Source organism: Phoenix dactylifera, chromosome 8, assembly GCF_051530095.1.
Source record: "Phoenix dactylifera cultivar Ajwa chromosome 8, Ajwa_hap1_PhDact_Kaust_v1.1, whole genome shotgun sequence".
Taxonomy (NCBI): domain Eukaryota; kingdom Viridiplantae; phylum Streptophyta; class Magnoliopsida; order Arecales; family Arecaceae; genus Phoenix; species Phoenix dactylifera.
The window spans coordinates 30,347,467-30,364,014 of NC_143197.1; the positions used below are offsets into that span (position 1 = coordinate 30,347,467).

The 16,548-nt window shown below is 36.4% G+C and overlaps 1 protein-coding gene across 6 annotated transcripts; it reads left to right on the forward strand.

Annotated features, from left to right (window-relative positions):
• Window positions 1-4,214: 4,214 nt before the first annotated feature.
• Window positions 4,215-13,091, forward strand: LOC103718363 (uncharacterized). 6 transcript variants are annotated; one of them, XM_089925095.1, is made up of 9 exons: window positions 4,226-4,613; window positions 4,757-5,407; window positions 5,891-6,203; window positions 6,295-6,574; window positions 8,440-8,547; window positions 9,085-9,363; window positions 10,893-11,036; window positions 12,631-12,845; window positions 12,919-13,091. In XM_089925095.1, the coding sequence occupies exons 1-8, from the start codon at window positions 4,352-4,354 to the stop codon at window positions 12,805-12,807; spliced, it is 2,214 nt and encodes a 737-aa protein (XP_089781221.1). In that variant the 5' UTR covers window positions 4,226-4,351; the 3' UTR covers window positions 12,808-12,845; window positions 12,919-13,091. The 6 variants fall into 6 exon arrangements, with proteins under 6 accessions (XP_008805380.3, XP_089781222.1, XP_088559629.2 ...); XM_089925098.1 differs by having other exon boundaries at window positions 12,747-12,845; XM_008807158.5 differs by having other exon boundaries at window positions 4,215-4,610; window positions 12,631-13,091.
• Window positions 13,092-16,548: the final 3,457 nt, after the last annotated feature.

Genomic DNA, 16,548 nt, shown 5'->3' on the forward strand with positions numbered 1-16,548 from the left:
GGCTAATCATTAATTTGTGCATTTTATTTTAAGGAACAATGTTTAGTCACTGGCCACTTCAATGAGAAGCCATATTTTGATAGTTAATAGCTGGAATTAACTTTCTAAAGGATGCTATTGGGACAAAAGGAAGATATTCATGCAGGTGAGCCCCAGCAACCACTAAAACAAGGAGTTATTATGATAAGTAACCATCAAAAGAAGGTAAAAGAATGCTCTATTCACTCTCTCTTACACTCTACACAATTGGATTGTTGATTATCCTAATATTGGATAAGGCTTCTATGCCCCTCCTATGAACACATGGATTGTTGATTATCCTGATATTGGACAAGGCTTCCATGCCTCTCCTATATGCCATGATTACCATCAAGAGGATTCTACATCTCTGATCATAGTCCAAAGTTTTCGAAAATGATATCGCAGTTCATTTTGAAAAAGATTGGCAGCATTGAGAAGATTCTACGTCATAAATCTTTATTGGTTTACCAAACTCTGATGTGACTATCATTCTACCTTGAAGAACTGCTAGCATCTACTCAATTATTCTTTTATGTAATGAAATTTATTAGTTCTTAATTTCTCTTACCTGCAAGCTATTACTTCCTTCAGTACTTTTACTAAGACATGAACTTGCTTTTCTTGATTCCCAAACTATAGATTTGTATTTTTTAGGAAACACATATCAATGATACTTAAACATCCATACTTAAATTTTATGAATCCGCATGAGTTGTCATGGCCTGAATGCCAAATTCATATGAAATTTGTATTTAAGAAACCAAAAAAATAATTCAAGTTATGATTTTTTTTGTTCAAAAAATAGGAGGGGAGGGGGAGGGGCAGAACCTCACCAGCGTAGCAGCCCCAACTGGGCCCCCTTTCATCAGTGAATATTCGATGCGGGTCGCAAGTTTCTGCATGCCCTCCTCAAATCGTGGAAAATCTCACTGGGCCATCCACGTGTGAGTACGTCATCCTAGCGCCACCTCAGTACTGATAGATAGAAATATATCCATACAGAGACATCCGAGCGTAGGGCATACGGTCTCCTGATTTAATCGATGCTCATGCATTTCGAACCCGGACAACTCAGGTAGAGTCCAAGCCCTTTTACCACCAGGCTACCATCTTGGTGGCTTCAAGTTATGTTTGATCTATATGAAGTTGTCGAGTTTTGTCTTCACAAAGGGTACACATCTCAGAGATCCCAAAATAGATTGATATAAAATTAGGGACCAATCCTGTTATAAACTTCTCAACAAAAAAAAAAAACAACCTAGTAACTTTTATCAAGCTATATGAAGTCATTAGATCCTGCCATTTCATGTATAACTTGTATCTTAGGAACCAAAAAATAATTTTTCAACTTCATGTGATTTCTCGTCCTTAAAGAATGGGCAATGAATCTGTGACACTAGGGATGCATATCGGGCGAGATGAGGTAGCCCATACATGGTCTCAAGCTTGGCCCAGCCCATACTCAACCCACATGTTTGGGGCAAGCTCAGCCCAATAAATGACGAATGAGTTCATGTTGAAATCAGATCAACTCATAGTCTCATAATAATAGGAAATCAGAGTTCGAAAAAGGAATTCCCCTCACATCTATCGTATATCCGATCCGACCTAACTGTCATCCCTAACTTATACGAGAAAAAAATTTTAATATTATATTTTTACTATATATATTTATATGTACATGTTAAGTAAGTATTGCGCTGAGCCTGTTCGAGCTATCAGGCTCATAAGTCTTATAATGTTTGTGTGAGTGAGGTATCTGAAGCAATATTAGAACTCTTATAAAAACATAATGTTTGATTAATGTGGCTTATGCCTTCCAAGTTGTGGAAAGCAGCAAAAGCATAATTATGCGAACAATCCAATTTATTCTGCAAACATTGCAGGAGATTTATCATTCCGCACACTCAATAAGGTGTGAATTTTTCTTCCTTCCTTTTTGCACTGGGCATTTCTGTTTAATAAGTAACTTTGCTTCAAGATTTCTACTATAGGTAGAGGTCCTTCATGATTTCCACTTTATATTATTTTACAGTTTTCTTTGCTGTTTATCGTAGTGGTTTAGGCCCATGGACATTATGGACATATAAAAGGCGGCTTACAGGCTGGTCCATTAGCAGCCATACTACCCCAACTACAGCTTGAGCTGTGCCCGTAAACAGAGGAATCAAAGCCACCACAAGCCCCTCTTTTAATCCATTCCATTTTGTTTTTATTTTTATTTTTCTTTTTTTCAGATTAGTCAATCTTCTTTCGAGAATGGGAGAGCCAATATGTCCAAAATTTAACTAAAACTTATTAAAAAAATAACAATAATTCCTCTGATATAAATTATAAACTTTTTTTTTGTAAAAACATGATATACGAACCCATCTTAGAGAGAGAAAGAGAGAGCATATAAACAAAGAATTGATTGGATCAGCAACAAAAGCACCTAAAATATAACATGAACCGTATGATAAATAATCAACTAACTTCATTTCTTAACTCAATAGAACTATAATCGTCGAATGGTAAGCAATCGACCAAGCTTTTATTTTCGGGAGGGATCGAGCCTTGTAAGCCCTCCATGTGCTTTTTCTTCTTCTCCTGCTCCATCCCTTCCTTCGCTTTAGTTCACTTCAGTTCACTCCAACAGATGTTATCATTCCAAAGAATTAGTCCAAACAAGCATTTTTCTATTTTTAATTCAAAACTCTAATTTATTTTTTCTTCATTCATTTAAAAAGAATATATTTAAATTTAAATTCTTTTGTCTTGTACGACATGAAATGTTGCCAATAGGAAACAAAAAAAAAAAAAAAAAAAAAAGACCAAACCAGCATCAACCCAAATTGATAGGCATCCTGCTCAACCTTGATGGTGGCTCTATCTTTTATTTCTTAAAAAATAATAAAATAATATTTGTACTAAACATGTGGAGCAAAAGGCATTGGTGATAGTAATTATGCAAGAGACAATTGCAATTTTTCATCTCAATCATACTTTGACATTTGACTAATAAATTCTTCTCATTTTCATCCTTTAAAAAAAAAATAAGATAATTTATACAATTTTTATTAATAAATGAGATGTATAAAATGCATCACAGAACTCTGATGAGCAGCAATTGCATATCCAATAAACCCACTTCAGCCTGTTTTGACTAAAACCATACAAACGGCGGGCGGAAGTTCCGTTACAACGGAGCAAGGACGTTTTTCGTTATCTCGAAACTACAGAGCTCTTCAGAATTTCTACCCTCACAGGGTGGTGACCACACTCCCAAAGTTTGACGTCCGAGGCCGCGGGAGAAGGGAAGAAAAGCCGCCTTTCCACCACCCGCCGCCTCAATCCCCTGCCCGATAAAACTATTCGACGAAATCGACCTCTCGCCACGTGTTCTCAATTGGTCCCTTTCACAAGTCACTCTCTTCCTCTCCCTTCCACAAGTACCCCCTTCCTCTCCCTTCCTCATTTATCCACCTACACGGATATCAAAGCATTCCGTTTTCTATTCTTGCATAGATCTCAAAGCATTTGATTCTCTGTCATCCATCCGTCTGTATATATCTTAAAGCACTTTCTTTATATGCACAGATCTCAAAGTGCCCTCATCATATATCATTTATCCACCAAGATAAATCTCAAAACATCTCATCATCTGTCAATTATCCAGGTATATAGATTTTAGAGCACTCCATCCTTTATCATTCATCTGCTTACACAGTTCTTAAAGTATTTTATCCTTTACCGTTCAATTGTTTACGCAAATCTTAAAGTGCTCCATCCACTTAACTCTCTTTCTCTTTCTTTTTATATTCATGCTAAAAAAAAAGTGTCTTGCTATGGAAGCTGAAAAGATAATTTTAGAATTTTATAAAAGTTTAAAAGTTTTTTGGATAATTAGATTGAAAATGCTACGAGATTTATGAGCTGGTCGGTATAACTAGTAAAATTATAAAATTACAGGATGAACTAAATTTATATTCATGAGAACGGGAAATGGCTTTTGAGAGAACCATAAGTTGAGGTCTTTTTCTTTTCCACCTATTAGGTGACTCTTTACGTAATAATACTTTGTAAGAGATGACTGATATTTTTTAGATTTTTAGGACCCAAGTGTTAATGATTTAACTTGAGCCGATGCCTCTGTAATTTTTTATTTTTATTTTTACTGTTTTTTTAAAGGATGACCTCCCCGAGCGCTATTCAACTCTAGCGAGTCGGTGACGCTGCCTTCCAACCCCCCCTTCCTCCCCCCCCCCCCCCTTCAAATCATGCGGCCCCGATGGGATCCCGTCCTCCGCTCCGTAATCCTCCATCTCCCTCCTTTTGAGTCGCTCCGCCCATGGCCTCCCCGAGCGTGCAGGACATCATGGAGTTCTTGACGGCGCATGGCTTCGCCAGCGCCGCCGCCGCCCTTCGCGACGACATCAACTCCCGCTCCGCCGCGGGCGACGCCGACTCCGTCGGCCTCGACCTCCTCCGGCCGCTCAGGATCAATCCCTGCAGTGGCGATGGCGACGGCGGCGGCGGCCTTCCGGTGAGCTCCGCCTCCAGCTCCCGCTCCACCGACGCCTTCGTCAGCCCCGGCTCGTCCCCCTCCGGTGGTACTCCCGGAAAATCTAAAATGACTATTCTTCGAGCAATTACAAGCCAATTTTAGTTGATTACTTGATTAATTTGTTACTTTCGACCGGCATTTTATCTTAAATTCTTGGTCTCGTTACCTATTTTGATGTTTCTTGGACAGAACTATTGAATCCTTATGGAATTTGGTCGCCGGCTGGGGCTAAATCATCTGACTCGTCGTTGGAGAGGGAATTTGGGACTGCGCGAGAGTATGATGAGTCGAATTTGTTCGATGTCCCCTTCTGGGATGATGATCGGTACGAGGGCTATCTCAATGATCCGTACATTGTAAAGATGAGCCCGAGCCCTGGTGGATGCCAGACCGAGGATAAGTTTATAATGTCTATGGATGCTGAGGAGAGACTTGGGAAGCAAGAAATATTTGATTTTTGTGCTGGAGATGAGCATGGAGATGGTGTTGGTGCTAGCTGTTTGGGTTGTTCTGAGATTTATAAATGTTCTTCTCCTCTATGCGATTGTTGCAGTGAATTGAGGGAGCGGTATGACGTGAACGTTGTTGGAAATTCGAGTTTGACAATACATGGAAGGTACCAGATATTTGATGACTATGCAGAGAGACTGGATGAATGTGGGGAAGAAGATGGGCTTCAGTTGAAGTGCGTTGATATGAGGCCAGAGGATGTTGTTTTGGAAGGTGATTTGCTTCAAGATGTCAATGAAGTACAGAAGAAGAAAATTTTGGAGTTTGGGTTAGTGGAGAAGGAATCTCATATGTGTAACTCATATGCAGGTGCCAGGAGTAATCTCACAAGTGAGCATTTGCTTTTTTCTCTTTGATTAATAGTTGTTTTCTGTAATGTTAGTTTTATTTTTTTGGCCAGGGGGTGACTGTCGATTTGTCCAGTCTGTTTGAACAAAAATGATGAGTTGGCGGAATTTGCAAGGTGGCCTATTTATTAATCATAGTCTCGATTGATGGTGTATTGTAAATAAAAATTTTCGATCTGGTTGTTAGACCAGTCTCTTTGTTTTATTGGACACTAAATCTAAAAAGAATTCTAACTTAACTACGTTCTAGAGAGAACGATACCTTTTTGTGATGTGACCATCATTACATGTTATTATATGTTTAATATGGTATGTTTTCTGAAATCTTCTTCAGCTTTGGTGCCTCAGCTCTTACAGTTCTTCCATTCCATTATAATTTCAGAAATATGTGTACTTTTCTTTCTTTATATTTACTATCGTTTAGATGCTGGGTTTCATTATTGAAATTTTTGTCATGTGAATGTAGATGATGATTCTGTATATGAGAGAAAAAGTAGTGGGGATTCAAACAACTGTGGTGGAGTGATTATTGTAAACACTATAGATGATAAGGAGGTGCAAAAAAGAGACTACTGCATACAACCTTTTCCTGAGAGAGCTTCTCAAGATGTAGATGATGCCTATGAAGAGTGTGAAACACTTGATAGGGCACTTGAGGGTTCTGGAGCTGTGGACATTGAAGGAGAGGACGACATTACCAGTAATGAACTTCAGCTGTATAATTGTGATGAGGATGAATATGAAGCATTTGAGTTGAGAATCATACATCGGAAAAAGAGGTAAAATAAGAATCAAACCTTCTTGTCAGAGTATAATTTGATTAATGCATAAAACTATCCTTGTGCTCACATGCTGGACAATCAATTACAGGACTGGCTTTGAAGAAAACAAAGATCTGCCAATTGTTTTGAACTCTGCTATAGCAGGCAGATATTATGTTACTGAATATCTTGGTTCAGCTGCATTCAGCAAGGTTGTCGAGGCACGCGATCTTTATATGGGAATTGATGTGTGCCTTAAAATAATAAAAAATGATAAGGATTTCTTTGATCAGAGTTTGGATGAGATCAAACTCCTCAAATTAGCGAATAAACATGACCCTGCTGATGAGCACCATATATTGCGTCTCTACGACTTCTTCTATCATCAGGTTTGTTGTATCAATTCAGCATATAAGAAGTCTCTTGAATAATGTTCAAACACTTGTTTTTTTCCCCATTCTCACTGAGATAGATCATGCCCAAAAAAAAAAATCAAAGTTCTTTGTGTTTCTAACTGATGCTCAACATGAATATTTTTTTTCTAATATAGTCCTCCTTGATCTGCACTCTCGAGCATTACAATTTTATATTGACATATATACAAAAATACTTGGGAGATTGACCTATAAAGATTGGATCAAGGTCAGTATTCTTCCCCTAGTGAGAGGAATTGACCATTTTACAGCAAAAACAATCCTATCAAAGTCCTCTTGCATAGTTGCAAACTCTAACCTCAAAAGGAGAGCCAAAGCACATTGACAAAGTATCCACTATACATCTCATCCTATTTATCCCAAGCTTATTGGGCATTCTACATACAACCCTATTAACAATCTCTTTCTCAAATCCACTTGAAGATGGATAATCTAGTTGAAATGACTCAGCATGATTTGAAATCTACTAAAAGCTTATTCTAACCAAAAGCTCGTTCTACCCCTTAGGAGATCAGCCATCATTTGCATGTTGTGAATAGCTAGAAAAGACTGCTTTCTCAACATCTCTATGTATAAAAAGAAATGTCAAAAATGATTCTTTTTCTCATTGAGGTACATCTCCCAAAACATTTCCTAAGATAATGGTAGAATGTTAAGCGCAAGGATGGTCACCTATCACTGTTCTTACCCCTTAAAATTCCAACGGATGCCTTTATGCAACCAGCTGATTTTAATCTATTGTTCCTACTTGGAAGAACATCCAAACTTGAGCCTTTTTTTTTTTTTTTTTTTTTTTGCAGAATGGCACTTCTGGGAAAAGTCATAGGCACTCCTTGTTCACATTATTATGATACTTTCTACAGTCAACATAAAACATGCACGAGATCTTTCTCCAATTGTCTTATTTGAATAACTGAGATCTTTCTCCAGTATCATGGGCACACTTCTGGGCCTCTAAACAGTAAGAAGCCATCAAAGTTAAAAATTTTGTCTCCCGATAATTTTGGCTCTTATGGCACATAGCTGGCATTGTGGAAGATGAATATTTAACACATTCAATAAGGTAAGAGGCATGTAGTTCTTGATGCAATTATCACTCATCATTACTTATGAATCAAGGCAAAGAAATTCATATTAGATCCTGACTGAGAAGTCACCCTAGTAATACACTTTGTATCTCTCCACACCCTATATTCAACATCAACAATATCCAAGAATTGCTGATAAAAGAATTGAATAAAAATCAAGCTCAGGTGCCTTCTTCTCAGGCATCTCAAGCAATGCTTTCCTAATCTCTTTCTATGTAATTTTCTAAAACATTGTATAAGTCATAAAAGATTGGTATAAGCGCTACCAATCAGGGTGTATGAACACCTGCTAATAATCAGGGCACTAATGCAAGCAATGAGTGGTTGGTTCTTAGTAGGAGACAATAAATTTTATAAGAATACTGTGCATTCCATGAGCATTGTGGATAAATGACGATGGAGGTTTTCAACATTTTTGGTGTTGAATCTGTAAGTCATGTTTGCTGGATTGTTTTTCACTCAGTGGTTAACAAGCAATATTCTTTTGAAATCCATATGCATTTAGTTAATATTTTGTCTTTATATATTTTTAATTAGGTTATTTCATCCGTTAGGATTTTCTGCTTTTGTGATTACATGTGTTTCTTTCTTATACTAATGGGTATATCTGGTTTGTTCTTGGTACTCATATTTAAATTTGTCCTTTTTAATTAAATAGCTTTATAAAAATACAACTTCTAAAATTTGATTTGTTGATTGTTCTGAAATTCTGACCGCAGAAAAATCCTACAGGAACATCTTTTCATTGTTACTGAACTACTTCGAGCAAATCTGTACGAATTTCAGAAATATAATCAGGAAACTGGTGGGGAGGTGTATTTCACATTGTCCAAGATACAGGTTTATTCTTTCTATTTTTAATAGTCATTAGGCACTCATACAAAAGTTTTGTAGACTAGGAATACCTGTAAAACTAACATAGTCCTCACCATATTACAAATAAAACTAATACATCTGACCGTTTGCCATAATTGGAAATATTTGTAGTCCCGCTTTGATCAGTAACAAATAAGGTGAGTGAAAGAATTGTTTTCTATGCTTGTTTAAAGAAATTTATGATAATATTCATGCTGGCTACTCTACGAGTCAAGTCAAAACACACTAAAGCTTTATCAAAAAGGCACCAATTTTTAATGTAATTTAGAAATGTTCTCTCTATTAACATGCCTTGAATCATCTAGTTCATTCTTTAGTTTGTTAAGATCATTTCATTGGCTGGTGACAATCTTTAAGTTTCAAGTAATGCCGCATATAATTTCCTATTTCAACAACAGAAACTTGAAATTCTATGTGTTACTTATTTATTATTTATTGTTGATAGGAAGAACAAATACTAAATGATTAACGACTTATATTGGATCTTCCTTTTTCTCTCAGGATATAGCTCGACAATGTTTAGAGGCTTTGGAGTACCTGCATCATTTGAGAATAATTCATTGTGATCTAAAGCCTGAGAATATCCTTATTAAAAGCTACAACAGATGTGAAATTAAGGTTATTGATCTTGGAAGCAGTTGCTTTCAGATGGACAACTTGTGCCTGCATATCCAATCTCGTTCTTATAGAGCTCCTGAAACTATTCTCGGTCTACCTTTTAATGAGAAGATTGATGTTTGGTCTCTTGGTTGCATCCTAGCTGAGCTTTACACTGGTGATGTAAGTTTAACTTGATTTTCCATAGCTTAAATTTATAGAGATATGCTTTTTTGTTAGATATTGTAACAATGTCTAATGATATATAAACTCCAGGTATCATACTTGATTGGAATCATCACTGAAGTAAAAGTTCTTTTCATCCTTTTCTTGTAACTGCTTAGTTTGACAATGTTATTCATAAAATGCAATTATCTCTTTAGAGAAGCTTATAAAATTCATTATGTGATTGAAAGATCCACCCTTTTCTTTTAAAATAGTCTTATGACTAAGTCCTTATGGTTTGCAGCACAAATTTCACCAATGTAATTTATGTTATTTGTGTTCATTCTAAGAAGAAAGGAACAAGCATCCTTGTCCCTTGATGGTAGAAAATAAATTTCCGTTTCACAACTCAGTTTTGGTCTTCTTTAGACCCTACTATTTCTCGTATCATCGACTCCCTCTGTGAAATCCTACCATCTAGGATGGCATATAACTGCGATCATAGCTTCAAGTTCTTCGATGGAGACACAACTGAGATTTTGTGATACTTCCTACTAGAGAAGTTCAGATCAAATGCAGAAGTTCAGATCAAATGCAAGTTGGTCTACAGGGTCAAGTCTCTCTATGATGGCCTTATTGACTGTACCATTGATTGATTAGTTGGTAGTGATTTCAACCAAGAGTATGAAATTAACTTCGTTAATGACATCAGAAAAAAGACATTGACTTTATCAAAAACTTCACTCCATCGCTAGACAAAATCATATTAGGTGAATTCTTAATGTTCTTATCATTTATATGTGACCTCGATGTTGTTACATAATACATGATAGATTATATATTAGATATATTGGTGTTGAATGTCTGGCCAACCTGGGTTTTCCAGGGCTAACTTTATTTAAGCCCAGGCCTGGCCTGAAAATTGATATCTGGCCTGGCCTTATGCTGAAAAGGCAGCCCATGTGGCCCATGCCAAGTATATAATACCAATTAATATTACTATGTATAATACTACCATGTTGTCAGAAATCTTTAACTGCAAGAAGCTTGAGAAAGTTATAACAATGCACGGATCAGGAAGAATCTTTCAGTGGAACAAGTGGTAGTGTTTCTCTGTTATAGCAATTATTGCCAGGGTACATTCATACCATTCTCCCATGTGACTTAAAGCATTATCCTTCTTATTACGAGGGCTATCTCCTTTTTCTGAAAGCTTATCCTTATTGGTGCAAGGAATTCTAAGTTTATTAAACAAATTCACCTGACTTACTCAGGATATGCTTAAGAGATCATTCAACCAACAAGTTGTTAGGATTTGGAACTGCTAGTATAAACTCGATTACAGCTCTCTTCAGCCATAGATGTTGTGTTTTTACTCATCCATATGTTTTCCCCCTTCAAAAACTTTGTTCAAAGTATCTGCTTAAGAACAAGTATTATTTATGAAGCACGTATGTATAGATCACTGCTTGCTATAATATTTGAATTTTTAAAATTTTCTTTCCATACCAGCTGATTACAAGTTGTAAGGTTTTTTCCTACAACAGGTGCTCTTTCCAAATGTTTCAGCAGTCATGATGCTGGCTCGCATGATTGGGATTCTTGGTCCAATTGACATGGAGATGCTTGTAATGGGCCAGGAAACCCACAAATACTTCACAGATAACTTTGATCTTTATCACAGAAATGAGGTTTGTGTCACATTCTTAGTCTTAACTTCAATATAAAAGCTGTCTAGTCATTTCTTAAACTTAAATAAGATTATCATTTTGTTAATCTTTCCGAACTCAATATAAAATAAGGTTTGTTAGTTATAATTTTGTTTTCTCAGTGTTAATATCTTTTTGTATGTAGAAAATCTCTTTACTATAGCTGCATAGTAATTTTAAAATGGGAAATAGAATTACATTGAAAGACAAGAAGAATTCATTTGATTATTTGTCAATTTTTGCAAGCTCAAATATATGATATAAGGCTTGTTAGTTATAATTCTGTTTTGTTAATGTTAAGACGCCCTTGAATGTAGAAATTCTCTTTACAACAGCTACCTAGTAATTTTGAAATGAAAAATAGAATATTCTTATGTAGGTCACTTTGAGGTATGCTACCAGAATCATACATCATATCTATGTTTTGCTTAGTATTAGTTTTTTGGCTTCTGTCCATGATGAACCATACACTTCTAAACAGGGAGTGTTGTTTCATATAAAGTCCTGCAATATTCACAGTGACATGTTTTTGTGAGTTCAATTATTTTTAGTGAAAGGCCAATTTGAATGTCTTGCAATTCAATGTTCTCAGACTTTGAGCCTTGGCGCTACGGTAAGGTTGCTTCAATTGTGACCTAAGGGTTTCATGGGTTCAAAGCATGGAAATAGCCTCTCCACATGTAGGGGTAAAGCTGGATCTTCGTGAGACCCTGCAATGGCAGGAGCCTCATGCACTGGGCCGCTCTTTTTGGATGCTTTCTAAGGGATTCATTATTTTGGGATTTTGGTTTACAGACAACTAATTTAGGCAGATCATCAATTGGTTTGAGTCGGAACTCCATCTTTCAAAGAAGAGGATTAATTCAAAGTAACTCAAAAGAAACGGAATACATACAACCTGTTGAAGTGGTACATGTGTAGATAATGAGCATGGACGGATGAATCCTGTGCAACATCTAATTGCATGGAAAAAGGTGAACTAAGAAAATAAGAATTCTCAGACCATCTATTTGTGGCACATTTTAGCGAATCCTGCTTACCCTTATGTTAATGTCTTCCTGATGGCAAGTTTCTAAACTCTTTGTTACTTAAAATGCAAGTCTTTCTTGAAAGACTAGCTATTGAAAGTAATATGCATGATTGATAGCATAAAGATTGCCGATAGCCATAAATCATATGATAGACTATCTTCTGTCTGAAACTCATGCTTGAAAGTTTCTAGATCATTACCTTTGCAACATTCAAACTTGAAGCCACATTGTGAATTTAAGCCATTTTTACCATAACATGTCACATAAATGAGAAATCTTTGGAATAATTTGGAGGAATTATTATGTAAGGAGCCTGGATATAACCTTTATTACCTCGAGAATAATCAACTAACAGGATCAATGTAGTCCCATGGGGAAGTTTGTTGTGTTATGATATAGTTACCTTGTTAGCTGGTTTTCCTCATTAAAAAAAAAGGTTAAATGATTTTATAGTGTCATTAAGTGTTTATCTGGCCAAAACTGTTGGAAGTATGTTATGACTATTGAAAAATAACTATTTTATTTTGTCTATATGTGCTTCTCAGGAAACAGATCAGATAGAGCATGTGATACCTGAGAAGTCATCATTGGCACATCATTTGCAAGTTTCTGATACAAAATTTCTCGATTTCCTTTCATGTTTGCTCGAAATAAATCCTAGGAGGCGGCCCACAGCAAGACAAGCGTTATTACATCCATGGCTTTCCTTTCCATATGAGTAAATCTCCATCCAAAGTTTCACTGATGCCCCTTATAAAAGGCCAGTGCCATACCACCTTGTTTCAATACCTGCTATTGCTTTTGCTAAGCAAAGGCATTTTCACCATCTACAGGTTCAATGTTCTGTTGTATGTTTGTCCGCAATTTCTGCATCCCAAGTGTATTGAGTGAGTATCCTGAAAACAACAAAGAGAAAGTTATACCAAGTGAATCGAGTCATACATGTAACTATGCATGTAAATATCTAACATACATGTTCTGTATATATTTTATGGTTCTTTCCGAACGTTTGGCCCTGAGTTCCAGTTCCATGCTTGCAACTCCCGGAGCTGGAAATGCTATTAAGTTCTAAGCAGCTTTTATTTGGCTAGTAAGTTGATTTCTAAGCCACATTTTGGTCCTGTCTTGGCCTGAGTGTTATCCATGTTGCCATCAATCAAGTGATGTATTTGTATTAAAATCATTTGGCTCTGGAAGTGGTGATTAATACTGATAAATCAGTGGAAGGCTTCTGATTTCTAAAACTCCAATACCATAGTAAGTTTGGACAGTTGACTAATATTAGGATTAATTGGGAAAAATGAAATGTTGCTTTTTATTGTTTTAGATTAGAAATTTCGAAACAGGATATGCAGATATCCTAAGTGATATGTAACGTTCAATACATTGAATAATCAGCAAATATGATAAAGCAAGTACTGTTTTATACTTCTTCTTGTGTTAGAAATTTATTATGCAGGGAGCTCTATAGTTGAAGTTGTACTGCAACTTAGAAGGCATTGTCTATTAGATGAAAGTTTTGAAAAAAGAGGGATGCACTTAATAGATATTTCGTAAAACATATTGCGAATGGATGTTAGGTTAGGATAATTGATATATATGGAGATAAGGATATTTTAGATAGGGAGGTTGGTGTTGAAGTCGCCAGTGGTGATATTCATGGTGCGGACCTAAGCACCATGGGGAAGGAGGACGGGTGGTGCGGGCTTTGAGGAGGTGGAGAAGGTGAATGAGAGAGGTGGGTTGGGTGATGTAAAGGTGAGGATACGTGGTGGTAGAGGTAGAGGAGGTGGTAGAGTGGAGGAGAGGGGAAAAGAAAGGAAATTTTTTTTTTTTTAATTAAGATAGAAAGGGGAAATTCTTTTTTCTTTAATTAAGATATCTTGTTTTGTGGCTATTTTGACTGCAAGTGAACCTACCACAAGATGGCCTAAGTTGTTGCTTAGGAGCAAAGCAACTTAGTACATAATTTGAGGGGTAGATATCCAAACGAGCGGGATGGTTTGCACCTCCAACTTGAGTTACATATGGCTCTACTGTTTCCAAGTAGCCTGTATAAGTAAGCAGACATATCATCTTATAATTCATCAGTTCATAGATAATTTCATGTTTATTCATGTTATTTTTAATAAAAGAGAATTAGTTGGAGACGAAAAAACAAAGGAGTAAACTCGAAAACATTTTTTTGGCCATCTTGATTAAATAGTTTCTTCATGGTTAAAAGAAAAATAAGTCTCTTTGACAACATTAAACCAAAGTATTAGGCGGCGTGACCCAGGTATCGGGTAATCCTAAATAGTTGAAAACCAAAATTGAAATGTGGAGAATTCTTTTAGTCTTGCTCGGTTAAGGTGATAGTCAAAAGGGGGGCAAAATAAGGGAGTATGATAGAATAATGCTGAATAAATGAAGTTTATTCAGATAATTCCAGTTTATTTAAGAACCACACAGAATCATTTTATTCTGCTGGTGTGGAATAACCTTCTTTTCATCAAGCATTATTCCAGAATGTGCCTCACATGTTCACCACCCTTGGCCTCAAAACTTAATCCCAAATCTTGAATGATTTAAATACACAATATAATGGAAGCGTAATGTAGATCACAACACATCATTTGTCATGAACGGTGATGACATAGTTACATAAATTCTATGATGGAACAACATTAGTTCCCGGATAGTTTCTATTGAAATGAACGACCTCTTGTCGTCACGGCAAGCCCCCTAAGAAGAGTATATCCACGAGGACTCGCTGCTATTATTTATAACCATCCTGGCCTCGAAAACCAAGCCAATTCAACTATGTCCCAGTTTGATAGACCTCGAGCCAGCTTTAAAATTATCACCAACAGTCCCTAGAATGTGAGTGGTTTAGCCGCTACGAACTAAAATAAGCATGGATTTACGTCCAAGCTCACAGGTTTTTTAGGTTGAAACCATCTTATCTTGTCCTATGTTCAATCCAACTTGCTAACTATCAATAAATTAAGTTCGCAATTCGATTTTATGTGTAATAGGACTGGTAATGGACCCCTTTTTTTTAAAAAAATTGGCTGAGCAAGAACAAAATACTTGGAGGCTTATCATGCTGACTGCAACTTCACCTAACGTGCCAAACCCAAGCATGGCCCACGACACCAACTTGGATCTAAAAAAAAAGAGACATGTTTGTAGGCAATCTATTTTTGATTTCTATTAATATTTTTGTTTATTCCTATTTTCAGAATGGTGATCCAAAATGTAGCTTATGTTTTGAACGGATTGCATTATAAAGGTTTGCTTTGTAAAGGTGCATCAAGAGACGCATCTCTTGGTTTAGACCCAAAAGACACATATGGCAGTTTAGTTTTCTTTTCAGTAAAGGGATGCAATATGTCCGAGGGACACGTCTCTTAAATAAAGGGTTGCGACCCTTTACTATAAGACGGCTATTCACTTGCAGTCTATCGTATTTTTAAATAAAGTATATGAATTATTTCATCTCACACGACTCAGCATCCTATAATGAGGGTGCAAGAGTGGATTAACATCTTGGTAATATATGAGAAATGTGAGTGAATTAAGTTATATAACTTACAACCAATTACCTCAACTATCTTCCATGGCTATTTTATCAAATTTACAGCGCCAGTCAAATAAGTTTAGAACGATTCTATCCATCTTGGCACCCCACTTTCTTGGGCGCTTTAGGTGGTGTTCTATAACAACCAACCAAGAAACTCATTTGCATATCTTTTTATAAAAAGTAGAGATGATCATAGGTTAGATTTGGACATGGAAAATATCAAATTTTAAATAGATATGGCCTAATATCTAACTAAAAATGAATATAACTTAGGCTCGAGATTGTCTTCCTCCAATGGTCAGCTCTAAATTGGCAAGCTTTGTTATACCAAATGTAAGAGCAAGCTAAACAATCCAGTAAACCAAGAAAAAAAAGTTGAAAATATCACTTAAAAAGAAATGAGTGGGTGTCAGAACAATTGATTCCCCATAACGAATAAGCTAACTTTATCTCTCAATTGCCTATCCTGTGCTGGAGAAGGTCCTCTAGTTCTTTGGATTTAGTTGTCTAACTTTATACTCGGGATATTCCCCACTCCATGGCACCTTTTGCTCGTCCATTCAGCTCGCTTAAAAAGAAATGAGTGGGTGTCAGAACAATTATAGTCATTTACATCATTATTCCTTTTTTACATTCTTTGAATTTATCTTAATTGCAAGTGTTTGAGGCCCAAATCTCCTTGCACCAGGGAACTGTTGCGTTGTCCATGACGCTGATATCCTGAATGCGCCAATCTCCTTTTTGTCACACGGGCCTCATTTATGAAAGCTCTTTTTTTTTTTTTTTCAGGCACTATTCTTGGGCCTTATACCATTGCTCATCTGAAGGTGACCTGACCTGACTATACCCTGGAGAAATGTATGTGGAGTATAAACTATCACAATCCCTTATCTACTTT